This window comes from Gouania willdenowi, chromosome 20 (assembly GCF_900634775.1).
Source record: "Gouania willdenowi chromosome 20, fGouWil2.1, whole genome shotgun sequence".
Taxonomy (NCBI): domain Eukaryota; kingdom Metazoa; phylum Chordata; class Actinopteri; order Blenniiformes; family Gobiesocidae; genus Gouania; species Gouania willdenowi.
Genome location: NC_041063.1, coordinates 5,951,812 through 5,970,464, shown reverse-complemented (window position 1 = coordinate 5,970,464; position 18,653 = coordinate 5,951,812). Strand labels below are relative to the sequence as shown.

Genomic DNA, 18,653 nt, shown 5'->3' with positions numbered 1-18,653 from the left:
CATGATTTTCAACATCCCAATGCGTAAAACAGTGTATACGTTTCGTGAGGTCCCTTTGTGGCTTCTTCTCCCTCAGGCTCTGGACATATAGTAGACGGCCTTATCTGACCAAGCTGTCACCCGGAGTGTGTGAAATTTCTATAGAAGCGTATGCACGGACGTATTTTCATGTGGAAAAAGTGTACCATAATTATCCATGTGCAGTGACCTTGAACTGAGATCACGCAAGTGATCCAATCTCTGCGTGCATGCAACCATTCATATGGTTTATCATTTATTTTATATTAATAACTAAAGAAAAATCACAAATTGAGACTGAAAAATCTGCGCATTTATTTTAAATACCATTTAAAAAAATATATAAATTTTTAAAAAACAAATAATGTTTGTTGATTTAAAAAACTAAAAAACATTTTTTTTTTTTAAATTGCTGAATTCTTCACTTATGTAGAGTCTTGATGGTCTTCCTCAGTGGTTTGATTGGCGTTGCCGTCCGGGGGGGTGTTACTGCATCTCTGATGTTGGCGAGTAGGCCGCGTTTCTTCTTGGACTTCACTGGTGACTTTTGGGAAAGTTTGAGAAGTTCTTCTTTCAGGGAGGCGATCTCTTTGTCTTTTTCAGCGTTTCCTTGCAAGAGGCCTTCAAATGACTTTGACTTGATGGAAAAAAGAAAAAGCGCATTAACATCGCTTTGGTTTGATTAGTGCTGAGTTTTAGGATCAAATGTCTAAAAGCTATAGTGAAAATAATGGTGTAAAACAGGAAAAAGCAGCTTTCATCACAGCAGGGCCACATTATTAATATTCATACAATAACGAACAATCTAAGCATGAGAAAACTAAGGGTTTTGTTTGTTACTATTTTGGTAGTTTTGCTGTTTTGAGTTTTTAGTCATTTTGTGTGTTCGAGTCATGTTATGCCTACTGTATATCTGTCATTTTGGGAATTTCTGCTGGCATTTTGGGAATTTTATGAGTAATTATGTGTTTGTCATTTCTTGTGTTACATTTGCATTTTTTTATTGTTGTTAATCTGCAATCCCTTTCTGTATTTCTCATTTTGGGTATTTTTACTGTCATTTTGTGTAAATGTTTTAGCATTGTGTACGTCTTTGAAGTCGTTTTGTATATAGGTGCGTTTAAGACGTCCTTTTGTTTGTTTATTTGGAAATGTATTTGGGGTTTTTGTTGTTGCCTTCATTATCATCATTTTGTGTATTATGTTGGCCTTCATATTACTTTCAATTTCTCGAATTACAATTTTTGGTGGATTTGTGTTGGGGGAAGATTTAGACCAAGGGCCGCATGTGGCCCCCACACCACCAGTTGCCCATTTCTGCTGTAAGAAATGCTTTAGTAAACCAATAAGTTAGATTTTTCATTTAAATTCAAAGCCATTTCTGTTAGAGCTGTAAAAGCAGATTGACCGCCTAGCCATTAAAGTTTGCTCCGGAACTATAAAGACGTATTAAACGATAGAAAAAGTGCTACATGTGACTACTTTAATTACTCCAATTCACTCACCTGATCATCAGCTACTTTCTGCAGAACTTCCAAATCCGCAGATTTCTCCAGGAAAACCTCCCTGACTTTCTGCAGTGTGTCATTGAGCTCCAGCAGCCTTTTTTCCAGGGATAGTATCAGCTGAAGAGAAAACATTTAAGAATAAACCACTAAGCTTCTGCTGAAATTAAACTTTGTTACCTGTTGCTTGTCATCACACATCTTCTCCACGGCACATTTCTCTTTGTACAGGCGCTTGCAAAGTTCATTTTCTGTTCAAGGAATGGGAAATAATAATAAAAAATAAAAAAAAATAAAAAAAAAAAAAAAAAAAACTCATTGATGGCCAACCCGTGCATTAAATGAGCTTAAAGATTCTTCATTTTAAGATTAAAGATAGAATGACCTTCTCCAAAAAGCACATACCCTTAACAAAAAACATTTTTCAAAGCTTCTACATGGCTAAATTTTTATTTCCAGATTGAAGTAGGACCTTTAGTAGTTACAGATGATGTAAAGTTTTGAAAATATATGATACGGAGTGACGACAAATCGTGTTTTAAATACAGAAATCTGTAGTCCATCCAGAGATTTACATCAAATATGAAGCCAACTCTCAAAAGAGAAGGCTACAAAGGCAGGAACAAATTAAAAGACAGCAGGCTCACCTATCTCTTCCATTGTTTTGTGTGGTTGAGTCTGGACGGAGTAATCAGTCATAGAAGCTACATTAACGTTTCCAGAATGAGATTCTAATTCTGATACTTTGCGTTGAAGGACCTACAAAAAATGTCAAATGTTAACAGTAAACCTGCTGTGATTTTCAGGCATTTCATAATTCAATGATAGAACTTACCTCTACTTTCTCTTGTTCAGCTAGAAACTCATCCAGTGGTACATAATCATCCTCCAAGTTGTTCATGGCACTCTGGTACGCATGCTCTTTGATGGCATCTTTATACATCTCAAAGGTGTTCTCCAGCTTGTCTTGGTATCTTTCTTTCAGCTCTTCAATCTGCCGTCTGTTTAGTTTGTGGGCATCATTTAAAATGAAGCCATTCTTCAAAATAAAAGCTTTGCATTGTGAATACTGTACAACGTACGTGCGGAGTTCTTCGCTCTCCATAAGCTGTTGTAACATGGCGTCGCCCATTTCTTTGCGGATTTCCATTTCCTGCACCAGATTTCTTTTTCTTTCAGCGAGTAGTTTGGTGCGCAGATTCTCAATCATGCTCAAGAGCTCCTAATACAACGGAACAGACGGCAAATTTTACGACAGTTTATACCACAGTGTCTAATCGTAACCTCAGTACTGGAATGTGACAAATACAATACATTGGCTATTTGGGACTGTACATTTTTTTAGCTGGGGTGAAGTCTTTCCTAATATACATATAAATTGAAAAAAATGATTGTCCACAGCATTTTTACAATACAATCAAATAAAGACATACATAGGCCTCACATCATTGAATCAAAGACAGATATGCACACAAAAGGTTGAAATAGTTGCTTGAAAGTTTGCTTCATTCTTACCGTCATTTGTTTTCTTTTCCAGACAAATAGGACAGTAATTGGTTTGACACCATTTTTTGTTCTAGCTTGTTTCCAGTATTCTTTGCAATGCTGCCTCACTTCGCTAGACATTCAATGTTGGCTAGATTCAGGTTATTATGTCCAAAAATAAACATCCAAACCACAGAAATGTGTTGGGAAATGACTTTGGTAGAGTTTTTGAAGGCAAACAAAAAAAAAAAAAAAAAAAAAATCACAGTAAGAATGGTGTAAAAATAATTCTATACATCCGTCTACAGGAATCCACATCCCAGACTTTTCTGACAATGTCAAAGAGAGAACGTTTACGGTTGAGATCAAAATAGTTTGGAGAGGCAATCTCCACTTTTTACATCATTTTTTGCAAAAGCTCTTGAATTTATTGATTTGTAAGGCCTAATTTTTTCTGCATATTGTTGATGTATAACTTGTATAAATAAAAGCAGCATTTAGTGAGCAGGGAATTGTTTAAAATGACTTAACTTGGTGGTTATGCTCTTAGTTTAAGCATGCAAGGTGTTTTAATTTTACAAGAGTGTAGGCAATAGCCGAGGCTTTTGTTGTGAAAGGTTAGAAGTTTTTGTTGTTCTATGTGTGCATCAATAACCAGGCTTATACATTTGTTGTAATTAGCGGTTTTCTTCATGTACTGATGAATGTTGGTGTGTGTAAGACGTAGAAAGGTACATTTTGTGGCAATAGAGACTCATCAGCCTCATCTTCCTCCTCAAGGAGCTCCTCGTCCGACAGGTTCAGGGTTTGATTGTGACTCGCACCGTTCCTCAGAGGTTTTCCGTCTCCACCAACCAGACAGGGAGACTCCAGAGGTCTCTCTGGAATCACCTGCACTACCTGCACGCAAACGAGTAAGTTCAACTCATGGGACTCAATGCGTCTCTTTTCAGAGGGTGTTTTTTCTTCTTCTGGCTAATCGTACCTGTTTGGCTACAGCAGAGAACTTCATAACATGGAGGGTCTCATCGTAGGTGGAAGCACACTGGTTGATGTTCACGATCATCGAGGCTCTTCCTTTGCCACAGAAAATGGTCTGAAACAGCTTGGTGAGCTTGCTTTCTCGGAAAGGAATGTAACTGCTTTTAGTTCTGCAGCCAATCGTTCTGAAGGCAGAGAAATTCAGCGAGAAAGTGGCATTTGTTAGCAATGACAAAGAACTCGTTTTCCTTATGTTTCCCTAATTTAAACCATAGAGTAACAAACCATAGGACTAATATGGAACAGTTTGATTTTAGGTGAGAAAAAAATAAAACAATTCTTCACTTCCTTGATTTTGTGACCAATTTTTGGTATTAATTAAATTTTACAGGATTGTTTGTGAGAAAAATTGAGTTCTCTGAACAAATTTTGATTAAAATTTAATGCAGTCAAGTGATATAAGCACAGGAAAACTGAGCTCTGCAAATATTGTGGCATATCCAACTGATTTATTTATTAATCACCTCCACCAAGGAGGCATCGTTTTCACCGGGGTTTGTCCATTTGTCTGTGAAGGTTAGCAGGATCTCTCAAAAAGTTCTTAACTGATTTAAATTATATTTGGTGAGCAGATAGATCACGTCAAAAGGGAGAATGAGTTGGATTTTGGAGATGATTTGGAAAGTACTGGAGATACAGTATCCAAAACAAGTGAAATTTGACTAAAATGTTGAGTTGGACCAGAATCAATCAAAGTATTTCAATTTAGTGTATTTTGTTGTAAAATGTCAGAGTGACTGCCCTTTATGGGTTAAAATCCACTATTACAATTGATTTTTACTATTGGCTGAGAACAAGATCATGTGATGTTTTAGGACTGTCTTGCGTCACAAACAGGCACTGTTAGCCCCGCCCCTTTTATAAAAACTACCACCTGTGGGGTCTACAATCTGTGGTGAGTAGGTCGGATTGAGGGAAGAGTGAATAGAGAGGTATACAGAGTAATGAGTAGCTAGTTAGCATTGCATAGATTGTTCATTGGAGATTTTATAGTATAGAGTGGGCGTGTCTTAACTGCTCCAGGAGCCCCGCCCATAATCAAGGCATTTTTTTGAATTTCCCTCCTAGTGGCAGGTCAGGAGAAAGCAGGGGTTTAGTTATTCTTTAACTTGGCAGAGGTTTCTCTTGTTTACACATGGATTCATGTTTTCTTTTGTCATTTTTACACTTTTGGCTGAATCAGATGCTTTAAAGGGCCAGATTTTTGACACCTGGGCTTTGAGTTTAATATGCATGGACTAGAGAAAAGTTGTGAATTGTTAAATATTGACAGTTTGAGTGTTTGATGTTCAGAATCAGTGTCTAATTTCATTGAAAAGTAAATGCATTGCGAGGGTAAATCCTGGCGTTACCACCTGACGTAGAAGAGAACACTAAGGGAACAAATCCAATACCTTTCAGCTTGATTATTGCGAAGAGCTGTGAGGCATTTCCCCAGAATGAGCAGAGAGTTGTTGATGTTTCCGGCCTCCTTCAGCCTCTCATTGATCGTCTTTGTTTTGTTGCACCGCTCAGAACCGGCCAGGTCACACAGGGAAAACCTGAGACATCAAGATGGATTCTGAGTAGGCGTCTTCACCCCACAAGAATATACACCAAAAACATATGCAGCACCTACTCTGAGACGCTTTCGACCACATCGTTGTCAATCTTCAATAACTTCATGGTAAAGATGCTGTGACTGAGAGAAAGCCACATGGATGCTTGAGAAAGTGAAGGTTAGAGTAAAGAAAACAGGAACTTTGTGTTTTACCTCCTGCTGGAGCTCTGGTTCATCTTGGTGGCTGCAGCACTGCGGTTTCTGTTTCCAAGATGTAAAAGTTTGCTGGCTTCACTAAGGCTTTGGATGTTGATCCACTGGAGACCTGAAATGATCGAGAAAAACAGGCCATGGGAGAAATAATTGATGCATCACGAATGACATAGTAATTGATTCATACATTTCTTAGTTGGATACTATATATCACTGTGCATTTGATCACTGGTTGCAGCTATCGTACATGTGTCACCGTTCCTTATATGCAGTCGCACATTTCTCATCTTTGTATGTTTGTAGACTTTGTCACTGGTTGACTTATTCATGAATCTATTCTTGAATTTCTGCTTATGTATGTGTGTTTACACATGTGTAGAAACGTCAGTCAGTATGGCCTGCACTCTCGGGACACCGTACAGATGTGTCAGAACTGAACAGGAAAAAAGGGCCTTTATGTTTTCTGCCCCATCTACCTGGAATGATGTGCAGAAGGACTTTGACACATCTTGTAACTCTTTGGGAATTCAAGACTATTACACATGACAGAAATGGGCAAAATTTTCATTAGGGGCACATTTAAGGAAAGGAAAAAAAAAAAAAAAAAAACATGTCCAGGCTTGATACTTTTTAACATTGTTTTCAGGAAAAATGTAATCTTTTGCTTAAAGCTAGGGTAGGCGATTTCCTCCAGATACACTTTAAGTTTTTGTTTTAAATCTTCTTTATGTCCTGACAGAAATTAAGATCTTATGTGCTCTGAAAAAAGAACAAAACATCAAACCGTTTTAACCAATCACGTCTCCCTGTCTCCCTGCTCGTTCTCGACCCCTCTCATGCACGAGCTCACACTGAAAGCGCGTCACCGCTGACAGAGTTAAAACAGTTTTGGGTCACGTTTAACATATACAATGATAAAGTTTGTTTACTTGCTGCTGAATGAGACAACAAAGTTTCTACACAATACAATGAGCTTTGGTCCACTTCAGCAGCAGCTGTGCTCGTGCATGCGAGTGAGACGGAGCCGTCAGGTAGGCTACATTCAAAATCCTGCTAGTTTTTGAAAATCACCTACCCGAGCTTTAATGAAGCAGAAAAATCCTAGCCTTCTTGCAGGTTTGATTGAGGATCCTTTTGCATTCCACTCTGTTATCATCAACCGTATCCATGGAAACACCAGAACAACTTTTTGAAGTGCATTTTTTTCCAAAAGCCAATGAAGGACATTAGGTATTAGAAAAGGAACCATTGAGTTTAGCTCAGTGTGTGATGGCTGTGACCAACTTTCATGTTGTTCACTCCACTCCGTTACCTTTATTCCACTCCTTTAGTTACCACTAAAAAGTAACGGAGTGGACAGACCGTCATCATGCAACCCCATGTTAAAACATTGGGAAGAATTCAGCACTGCTGCCATAGACATAATACGTAGACGCCGCATCGACTGGAGGGACACGTCAACTGCGCCGCCATCTTGGACCGGTGGAGGCAGCGGTGCATGGACATTACGAGAGAAAGAGGTATTTCTCAATCTCTAAGAATTATTTGTTGAATTTTGAACCGATTTCCAAACTGTTTAATTTTTTAAAAACGTCACAGATGTAGCTATGATACATTTAAAATGCTGGTTTTACAACTCAACACCCACATCCTTGAATATTTCAGTTCTGATGATATAGCAATAATGATAGCATTAACAATAATAATACCAGTAAGTATAATACAATATGATAATGTAATTATATTTATAAGAATAATAATACACTAGTAGTACCATTATACAATAATAATTATTGTCAAGTGCAATGTATAGCCTTAAACAATGTTGTCAATAAAAACCTGAGCACATCTGAACGTTTTCTGGGTTCCTTTTGTTCTATTTATTTCTATCTATTTATCTATCTAGTCTGACGTTTGTTATAAACAAACACCGTGAAAATTATTTGAGAATTGTGCGATTTATGACAACTTTAATTGTGTAAGCACATCATTCCTCTATAGCTGTAATGCACTGTAGGAGCGATTGCCACTGGTCCAAGATGGCCACCCTGTTGACGCACCGCTCTCGTGGGCGGCAGCAGTCGACACAGGGTCTACGTATTATGTCTATGACTGCGGCTGCTATGCTGCTCATACAGCACAGCTAACATGGAACATTGAGTCAGATATTGCAACCTTTAAATCTCACCATTTTCAACTTCCCAAATGTATACCTCACGTATACCTCATTCTTGTTCTTCATAGTTTGTGACCACATTTTATTTGTGCGTTTGCTGTTTTTGTGCTTCCGTCTTGGCCAGGTTGAATACCAGTCCCTAGAATCAAGTCTAAAGACTTTTCTTCTGTTATTTTAAAATCCTAAAAACCGTCTCACCTTTGACATAAGCGTTGCCTGCACCATCGTCACATACTCGAAGCGAGACCCTTTTCTTGTTCCTGATGCACAGCGACGGTTGGAGTAGATCATAGACGCACTCGTTGTAGATTTCATAGTAGGCCACCCACAGGGCAAACTGGCTGCTTTCTGATTCTGCTGAACTGTCGACCAACACTGAAATAAAAAGAAAAAGTGTTTCTAAAAAACACGCAACTACTTCTACAACATTAAATGCGTTAAGTTACTAACCACGACCTTTCTGATTGTCGATTAATGACGAGGATGAAAGGCTTGTAGTAGGAAAAGGCGACGACTCTGACGCCCCATTGGCTCGGGGACTTTCAAGCTCCTAAACCAGAGACAGAGGCAAAGACGAGGGTCGTCCAACACGTCTACACCTTAACACACACCTGATTAACAACTCACTTCTTTAACAGCAGCAAATAGGGCAGCTTTAGCACTTCTCTCCTGTTTGACTTGTTTAGAATCCAGACGCTGCGCATCGTTCCTGAGGAAAGGTTTCATGTCCATATCCTGGTACTGATGCCCTTGGATATAGTGGAAGGTTCCGTCCAGTACTCGAGAAAGTATCCCGGGTTCTTTCTGTGTTCCTGATGGATTTTACAACAAACTTTAGATGAAAGTCAAATTCTATTGCCCCATAGAGAAGCTATGGTAGCACCTTTACCTTGGATCGTGTATGTTTTCCCAGCATTAGTCACACCGTAGCTGAATATCAAAGTGTTCTTTCCATCCAGGAAGTCAGACGTTTGACTTTTGACAGTGTTCTCGTAGAGCTCGGCCTGGGACATCTCTGGTCCAAATATCTAAAAACAAGGTGTAAAGGTAAGGTTAGTGACCTCAGGACAAAGTGCAAAGCAGAAATCAAGTGATGGCACCTGTGAGAAGGTGAATTTGTGGATAGATGTTCCGATTCCTCTTTCGCTGCTCTTCATGGTGGCAGAACCTTTTGGTGCATTAAGAGTCACCGTTTGGCTGTTTTCAACCACTATACATTCCTGAAAAACAGAGCGAACAGGAAGAAAACTGTAGCTTAGATAAAAAAAAATAATCAAATAATTGAAAGCAAACAGGTTCCTTTGTTCTTTGCTCAGATATAGGTAGTTATCGGGATTAATGGTTCAACATTTTCATTATGGGGACATTTGGGACATTGAAAATCATGTAATGTAAACGTTGCAGTATCTGACTTAATGTTCCATGTTAGCTGTGCTGTATGAGCAGAATAGCAGCAGTGCTGAATTGTTCCTTATGTTTGTTTAACATGGGGTTGAACTATGAAGGTCACTCCACTCCGTTACCTTTTAGTGGTAACGGAGTGGAGTGGACAACATGAAAGTTGGTCACAGATAGGGCTGGGGTCAATTACAATTACGTTTTCAAGTATCCATGTTCAATTACAATGCAATTATGATTACGATAACAGCATTGTTTCCAATTACAAATAAATTACATTTATTTTTACTCTGAAAGTCAATTACAAACACGTTCAATTACAATTTTACTAACTTTTATACGTAGCGTGATATTGTACAATGTAATTTTATATTATGTAAAAGCCTAAATAGGAACAAAAGTTGAAATTTAGCAAAAACTATAACCTCAGTGTACAAAACAGCAGTTACATTCATACTATTGTTAATCTGTAAAATTGTATTGTCCCACTTAAAAAAATGAATTTAAAAAAAAAAAAAAAAAAAAAAAAAAAAAAAAAACCACCATCATGTCTTAACTCTAACCCTTGCTACCTGTATGAGTGTGAAAATGCACTGACAGGTATTGGGAAAACTTAAATATTAAAATATGTTTCATAACTACTTATGTGTAAAGTTTAGACCATAGACCTGTTTTGCATTTAATTAAATTGTAATTATTACTGTGTAAATTCAAAAGTTGATCTTAACTCAATTCCAATTCAAATACAATGCCGACAGATTCTTAAAATTACCAATTAACCATTATAATTATGCCATAATTGTAATTTATTATCAATTACAATTGGTAACCCCAACTCTGGTCACATCCATCACACTGAGCTACAACTCAATGGTTCCTGTTCTAATACCTAATGTCCTTCATTGGTTTTAAAAAAAAATTGACATCAAAAAGTTTCTGGGGTTTCCATGGATACGGTTGAAGTAACGAGAGGAAAGAAAGAGGAAAAGTCCTGAAAATTATCAATCAAACCTGCATTATGAAAGAACTGACAACCAATCACTAGAGTTTAGAAATGCTGAATACAACTTTTTTATTTATTAAAGTGTAACTAAACCCCCAGGTATTTGCTGACCTCCCACTAGGAGAGAAATTTTTAAAAATGCCTTGTTATGGGCGTGGCTCCTGCAACAGTTAAGACACACCCAGTCTAAACTATAAAATCTATAAAGAACAATCTATGCTAGGCTAACTAGCTATTTAATACTAACTGTAGCTCTCTATTCTCTCAATCCAACCTACTCAAAACAAATTGAAGGCCATTGGTGCTAGTTCTTATAGAAGGGGCGGGGCAAACAATGATGCACGATGGTCCGATGACGTCACAGAAACTTGTTCTTAGCCAATAGCAAAATTAAATTGTAAAAGCCAGGTTTCAACCCATAGAGGGCAGTCACTGACGTTTTACAACTAAATACAAGAAATTAAAATACTTTGTGTTTGAAATCTCATACCAACGTACTACACACAATGAGTATATACTGTCTACTATATACTATAAGTATGATTAGAATGGTGAGCGTTCCCACTGAAGTATACTTCCAAGTTTCCCAAGATGCATTTGGAACCTACTACGACAAAAACTTGAATCACACTGAGGCTAAATATCTTTGATTCTCCACCTTTACTTTGAAAGTTCTGAAAACATTTGAAGTGAGAAAGTGACCAAGTAGAATATCAACATGTGCTCATTTGATCCATAAAACAAGTGGAAACAGTTCATGCTGACATTTCAGATACCCTCCATTGTGCTAGTGACTAAACAAGAGCCCTATTCACAAAAGCGATAAAAACTAATGGAGGACAAGAAGATATGCTTTTATTTTGAAAAGGGAACGTTTTGAGTTTTAGCTTGAAGTCGGTCCCAGGACTGTTTTACGTCCCGCTTGCAATGCATCATGGGACGGTTGAGTATGACTAGTGTGCCCACCATGCACACTCAGTCTAGTATATACATCTGGGAATCTAATGTGAACTCACTACATACTCATTTAGACGTCACACTTAGTATTAGTATGACATTTACAACTAGGGTTGGGCATCATTTGGATTTTAACGATTCTGATTCCAATTCCTGTTCTAAACGATTCTTGATTGTGATTCTTTGAGTTGTGCAGGTCAACAGGTCACAGATTTCACAAGATATTTCTTTAATTTGAAAAAGCCTTTACACAGGCCATTTTTATTACTTCACTTAGTTGATACAGTTTAATTTGGTTGCTGTAATGTAACTAGGATATTCAATTACAAAGGTCCCCAACTGTAACTGTAAAAGTGAAACTTTCTGAAATAAAACTATAAACAAGTTGTCATCAGTCTAAAAAACAAAGAGCTACAGGTAGATGTGAAACTAAATAAAACAAACTCAAACCCTGGAACAGTCATGTGACAAATCATTTAACAGTTCTAGTTGAGAAAGATTATTATTATTCTGGATACAGTGGAAACAGAAACTGTAAAAATAGTTATATTGTGAACCTGTTCATATTGTAGGGAACATATTATATACAAATATGTAATTGGAGTCTAAAGCCACAAAAAAACACCACTTTAAAAAGAAAATAGACTAATATAAGAACTCTACAGTTATTTGGGTCATTCTGCGCTTGCGCGACTTGCGGTGATGACGACATAATCCAAGATGGCGGCGACCCGGACTACACTATGTAATAAAAGCCTTAAAAGACATGGATATAATGAAAAGAGTGGATGGACAGAGGCATAAACACACGGAACGTTGGTAAACGGAACATGCGTCACCGGGCAGCAGGCACTAGGACCCAGAGGCGGAGAAAATGCGTCCCCGTACTGCATGTACAGGCTGTTATATCACCAGTTTATCATTTTACCTGTTGTTAGAGCGACTATCTTTACCAGCAAATATTTATTGTGATTGTTTTCCAGAGTTTTACTGGGCTTATTACCGGTGATTAGTTTCTATCTCCCTTCTGCTCCGCGGTCCAAACTGAAACCACAGACAGACCCTGCGGAAACAAACAGCACAAGCCACGGAAACAAACTAGTGCGGGCATTTAGGAATCGAAATGCAAACATCTTCGTAACGGTTCTGGAACCGGACGTATGGAACCGGTTGTTATTTGGAACTGGTTCTCGGTGCCCAACCCTATTTACAGTACAGCTTTTTGGTAAGACATTGAGACATGGGCCAGTTTTGGGGTTTGGTTACACTTTAAACTTATTAAATTTCTATGCACATTTTTTTGTTTTTAGGTCTCAAAGTCAGGCCAGTTCGAATAAAAACTAGAGTGTGACGTTTTAATAGAAATCCTACCCTGCACAGCCTGTACGCAGTATTTTAACATTCCTTAACAATGAAAATCTAACATATTCTAGAGAGACCAGGAACCAATGTGTGATTCATATCTATTATGACACAACCCAGTGGAAAGAACTGTACCTGGTCCTCGTTGTCACTGAGCTCCTCTTTAGAGAACGGCCTCACTCTCAGATAAACTCTCATCGTCTGATGCTCGGCATCTCCAGGACTCTCACTCTATCAGTAATAAACATTATTTACATAAGAAACTCACTTTGTTTTTGGTTTAATATCAGTTATTTAAAGCTTACCTGCTGAGGTGACATGTTCTCACAGGTTAAATCCATGTCTACAAGCTTCAAACAAACACTATTGCCTTCAATCCAGTCACTCACAGAACTCATCTTCACTCAGCTACAAAGTAGTAGATTCACCAACTGCTCAAAGTTGTGATGATTAGTTTTATTTTGGCAGATTTCACTTCATCTTCTTCAGATATAAACTCTCTCCACTGAACCAGAGCTCGTGTGAAAATCCCAAAGGTTTGTAATCATGTGTGATTAGAAACAGATGTGATGATCCTGATGGAGCAGCTTGGTGTGATCACATCACATAGATCTATTCTCACAGAGATGCAACTGAGAGGGAGAAATACTTTTCTATATTTACCTTTCTTTGTGTGTGTGTTTCTGTTGTCAGATTGTGCTTTTGTAGTCATTATGTGTGCATTTATATGTATGTATGTATATATATATATATATATATATATATATATATATATATATATATATATATGAAATCCCTGGTTTTCTCTGATTTTGAAAAGGCACAACGTCTGTTAGGTTTGTCATCATATTATTTACTACTGTAAATCCCTTTTTGATCATTGACTGAGTTTAAATTGTCAAAACGACTCCAAAAACACAAAATGACATAAATACACATACCAACAGCGAAAATAACCAAAACAACTATAAAATATTCAAAAATACTACAAAAACACACAAGACAACTACAAAAATGCACAACATAAATGAAAGAAATAAAAAAAAATTAACACATTTTAACATAACATATAAAAGAAGAAATAAAACAACAATAAATAAACACACAATGACTTCGCCATGACCACTGCGTAACAGAAAAATGCACAAAACATGTACAAAAATACACACAAATGGCTACAAAAACAAACTGAGAACAGAAATACACAAAAAATAACAAGTAAATATATAAACAACAAAGAATATTCCACAAACACACAAAATGACAAAAGAAATACACATACCAACAGCAAAAAATACTACAAAAAAACACAAGACAACTACAAAAATGCACAAAATAGCTAAAAATATATAAAATGACAACATTCTAACAGGAAAATATTGTGAAAATGTATAAAACAACAAAAAATACTCACAAAAACACCTGACTGCTACAAAAATAACAGAAAAACATACAAAATGAGTGCACAAATAGACAAAAATATTCCAATAACATCCAGGAAAACTACAAAAATGCACAAAAAACTGAAAAGTATATAAAATGACAACATTTTAACAGGAAATCTAATAAAAATACAGAAACGACTCCAAAACATACAATGAAAATACGACAAAAACACACGACAACTACAAAAATACACATAATAACAGAAAAATTATAATACATATATATGAAAATATGAAAAACACATAACAACAGAAAAATACACACAAAATGACTCTAAAAACAGCTGACAATTAGGAAAATAACAATAATATACAAAATGAGTGAGAATATATATAATATATTCCCAGTTGTTGTCATTTTTAAGTTTTTTTCATTTTTGTCATATTTTTGAACTAAGTTTTTATATTTTTCTGTTATTTTTGGATTTTTTTGTTGTTTTATATATATATTTTCAGATATTTTGTACATATCTGTAGTTGTCTTGTGTCTTTTTAGAGTATTTTTGTGTATTTCTGCTGTTGGCATGTGTATTTTTGTTGTTAGATTGTGTTTTGGAGTAATTTTTGTTGTAGTCTTGGGTGTTTTGGAGTCATTTTGTGTAATAGTTTTGTATATTTACTTGTTATTTTTGTGTATTTGTCAGATTGTGTTTTTGTAGTAATTTTTGTACTCTATATTTTTCTGTTTTTGTAGTTGTGTGCATTTTTTGTTTTATATGTTTTCATATGTATTGTATATTTTTCAGTTTTTTTTAGCATATCTGTAGTTGTCTTGTGTCTTTTTAGATTATTTTTGTGTATTTTTACTGTTGGCATGTGTATTTGTTTTTTGTTGTCAGATTGTGTTTTTGTTATTGCAGTCATTGTTTTTGAGTCTTTTTGTGTAATAGTTTTGTATATTTACCTGTTATTTTTTGTGTATTTCTGTTATTAGTTTTGATTTTTGTCATCGTTTTGTATAGTTTTTTTGTTTTGTTAAGGACATGGGTGTTTTTGTAGTCGTGTGTAATTTTTGTTTTATATATTTTCCAGTGAAATTGTCATATATTTTTCAGTTTTTATGCATCTGTCGTATTTTTGCACTCATTTAGTATATTTTTCTGTCATTTTTGTAGCAGTCTTGGGTGTTTTTGGAGTCATTTTGTTTTTTGATGTTTCATATATATTTCATGTTTTTTGCACATATTTGTAGTTGTCTTGTGTCTTTTCAGAGTAGTTTTGTGTATTTCTGCTGTTGGCATGTGTAATTTGTGTGCAATTTTGTGTATTTTCATTGTCAGATTGTGAAGTTTTTTTTGTACTTGTGTAATAGTTTTTAGTCATTTTCGTACTCATTTTGTATATTTTTATGTAGTGGTTTTATGTGTTTTTGACGTCATTGTGTGTATGTCGTTTTATACATTTTTCTCAAAATGTATCCATTTTATATATTTTTTCAGTTATTTTGTATTGTACAATCACTCTCGACCTCATTTAATTAAATATAAAGTTTAACCAATAACTGGCATTAAGTGAGTAATAAGTGCCCACCGTACTTTATTAATCTGAAGTTTTTAGATGTAATCTGCCCTGATTTATAAAAGGCAACATATTTTAAATTAATTGGCAATAACAGTTAATTTAAAATGTGAATAAATTTGACATAAATACGTTCTAATTAAAGAATAAAAATATTATGGTGGCATTTAGATGAGTATCTGCTAACAGAGGCAGTCAATGTAATCTCCTAAATTCCTGTTATTTGAACAGTATTTAAAAGCTCTTGTACTTCTTCACATAATGCAGTGATTTCAACCTATTTTGGATTGTGACCCCATTTTGATAAAGAATTTCTGGTGACATTTATTCCTAGAACTATATTTTCATCATTTTTGTTAAGTGTGTTAAAAATAGAGTAGCCAGAATTAGTGACAAGTTGTGCCAAAACACATTTTCAAACTGCATTTGATCTAATATTTGACAAAGTAAAGAATAGTTTAATTGTTTTCGTTTCAAAACGTAATGTATATTTTTTAAATATAACTCATTAATAGTCACCACTCTGATATACCCGCAAATATATTCTTTAATCAAGTGCTTTTTTTTCTTACACTATTATCTTATGTTGGTATTTATTTTGTTCTTACTGTGTTGCTGCAACATGTGAATTTCCCCATTGGGGAATCAACAAAATTATATTTTATTAATTTTAATAATGTATTTTTTTTTTTAAACTAATTATGAGAAATTTCAGGTGAACATTAAATATTGCATAAACCCAGACATATTGACCAATGTGCTATTTTTAGTCATTTTACCACTGCATACTTTAAGTTTATTTTCATTCTATATTGCAGTAGTTTTCACCTTTTTTTTATTAACTTCTCTCACAACCAAAGATCTGAAACTATTAAATGCACCTGATCCAGTTTGTACTAAAATAACACCGCATCACTTTTTCTTTGATTTCTCTTTTTATTAAAACACGTCGTGGGCCATTTATGCGTCTGCAATGGTCACTTCGACCTCCACACCGGGCTCGATGCTGATGGAGGTGATCTGCTTGACGATCTCAGACGGACTGTGTAGATCTATCAGACGCTTGTGGATCCTCATCTGGAAGCGATCCCAGGTTTTAGAACCTTCACCACAGGGGGTCTTCCTGGTGGTGATACGCAGGGTCTGTGGGGAAAGTTGAGATGAGCGTTTGAAGCCTTTTAAAACAACACTTTTCTACACATTTACATAAAATCTAGTGATTCCTGTACCTTGGTTGGCATGCGGACCGGCCCTTTCACCTTTAAGTTCTTCTCCTTGGCCCCACGGATCAGATCTGCACAGACTGATACACAAACGCATTAAATGACAGAATAAAAGACGTTTGCTTCCTTCAATACGTTTTGACATTGTGGCTCAGAATAGCGTATACGTGGATCATATATAATCACAATAATGTTATTCTCCTCATAGCTCAGCCAATCAGTGAACAGAACAGCTGTTATTAATAGTTACCCTTTTCCAGAGACTTGACATTACGGCTGGTGAGGGTGATGCGGATACGATGGATGGTGACCTCAGTGTCCACGGGGGCCTTGCCAGTGTCCTTAAAAGCCTGCAGAAATGAGAAAACTGACATTAGAATATATATATATATATAGACATTAGGACAAACACTTCTAAATGTAGATAAATGAGAAGCTACCAGGTTAATTTTACTATACCAATAAATGTTTAGTTCAAACAATATAATTAAATGCACAGAAATATTAAGGAACTTATATCATACCTGCCTTAGAAGTAAATTACTACATCCAAACATCAATTTTAAACGCGTAACAGACGAACTTTAATCTTAAGTGTTTAAAAGTCATCGCTTAACTGTCATAATTATTGTATGAATGAAGCCCAATTAGTAAATTGTCAGCAAAAAGTCGTGTTTTGAGTGCAGAAGCTTAATTATTACCGTAAATGTAATAGCCATATGCTAGCTTATGGCGGGACTGATATGCTAGTAGTGCTAGCGAGTGTTCCTTTATCTTAGTTAGGACTAAGAAATAGTCACTACGATTCTCAAAGGTTTATTCACATTTATAAAGCATTTTCGGACAAGGAACGTACCATTTTATTTAATCCTGACCGACTTATTCGGGGTTTTTAACGCGAACAGCGGTGAGTCAGGAAAAGACGAACCAACGAGGTTTAGCTCCGCTGCGAAAGGAAGTAGAGGGGGCAGCTTCCGGTTTAAATAGCACGAGCTTCTTCTGCGCAGCTTTTCACTGCAGCTTTAGCAAGACAGCGACACCCAGTGGACAGAAGTTGTTACTGGGCTGTAGTTTGAATCTGGGATAACCACATTTATTTATTTATTTATTTATTTATTTATTTATTTATTTATTTATTTATTTATTTATTTATTTATTTATTTATTTATTCATATGAATAATATCCACGGTTGTCCAGGTAGTTTAGTGTTATCTGGGCCATAGTATATAGTCATCTTAAAAATGTAAATCCTTGTTTTAATCAGAAGTAAAATGGGTTAAAAGTGACCAAAAATGGTGGAAAAGGTGACGAAATGGGATTTTTTTTTAAAAAACACAGAAATTGGTTAAAAGTTGCAAATTAGAGAGGGCAAAAACCAAGGTTGGGGTCAATTATAATTGTAATTGCGTAATTGGTAATTAATTACAAGTATGACATAATTATAACTGTAATCGTAATTATAAAAAATCCATTGCTGTTGAAACTGTAATATAGTTAATTTACTATAAGTTGTCATGAACATGCTCGAAAAATTGTCAATTATAATTGAATGAAATGCAAAACTGCAGGAACAATGTTACAGTTTTATGGTTTACACATACGTAGTTAACAAAAACAAATACAAAAAAAAAAATATGTTTGGTGTTTAGTTCACCTGTCACTTCTCTTGGGGATCATTGAACCATTAAAAAATATTAAATCGAGGGGTATACTGACAGAAAAAAGGCTCTGACACCCACAACAAAAATAATGAAAACAATAATATAAT

General features: G+C 35.7%; 3 protein-coding genes and 1 non-coding gene across 4 annotated transcripts in view; 1 reads left to right on the top strand and 3 right to left on the bottom strand.

Annotated features, from left to right (window-relative positions):
* Positions 1–439: 439 nt before the first annotated feature.
* Positions 440–13,039, bottom strand: LOC114454537 (kinesin-like protein KIF20A). The gene is made up of 18 exons (XM_028435084.1): positions 13,004–13,039; positions 12,834–12,929; positions 9,079–9,198; positions 8,868–9,006; positions 8,606–8,790; positions 8,435–8,528; positions 8,177–8,332; positions 5,803–5,914; positions 5,668–5,730; positions 5,444–5,590; positions 3,994–4,159; positions 3,744–3,908; positions 2,606–2,745; positions 2,359–2,524; positions 2,171–2,282; positions 1,704–1,774; positions 1,524–1,643; positions 440–655 (listed from the first exon to the last, which is right to left on the bottom strand). The coding sequence occupies exons 1-18, from the start codon at positions 13,037–13,039 to the stop codon at positions 440–442; spliced, it is 2,304 nt and encodes a 767-aa protein (XP_028290885.1).
* Positions 3,832–18,653, top strand: part of anks6 (ankyrin repeat and sterile alpha motif domain containing 6) — a 47,042-nt gene continuing 32,220 nt past the window's right edge. The window contains exons 1-2 of the mRNA XM_028434758.1: positions 3,832–3,922; positions 4,008–4,117. The gene's annotated coding sequence lies outside the window, so the exon portion shown is untranslated. The remainder of the gene's footprint in view (positions 3,923–4,007; positions 4,118–18,653) is intronic.
* On the bottom strand, positions 16,578–17,870 carry rps20 (ribosomal protein S20). The gene is made up of 4 exons (XM_028434759.1): positions 17,741–17,870; positions 17,135–17,234; positions 16,891–16,964; positions 16,578–16,804 (listed from the first exon to the last, which is right to left on the bottom strand). Exons 1-4 carry the CDS (start codon positions 17,741–17,743, stop codon positions 16,622–16,624), a joined length of 360 nt encoding a protein of 119 aa, XP_028290560.1. The 5' UTR covers positions 17,744–17,870; the 3' UTR covers positions 16,578–16,621.
* Positions 17,029–17,096, bottom strand: LOC114454598 (small nucleolar RNA U54). Its single transcript, XR_003672559.1, has one exon. It is a non-coding gene; the product is annotated as a small nucleolar RNA U54 (small nucleolar RNA).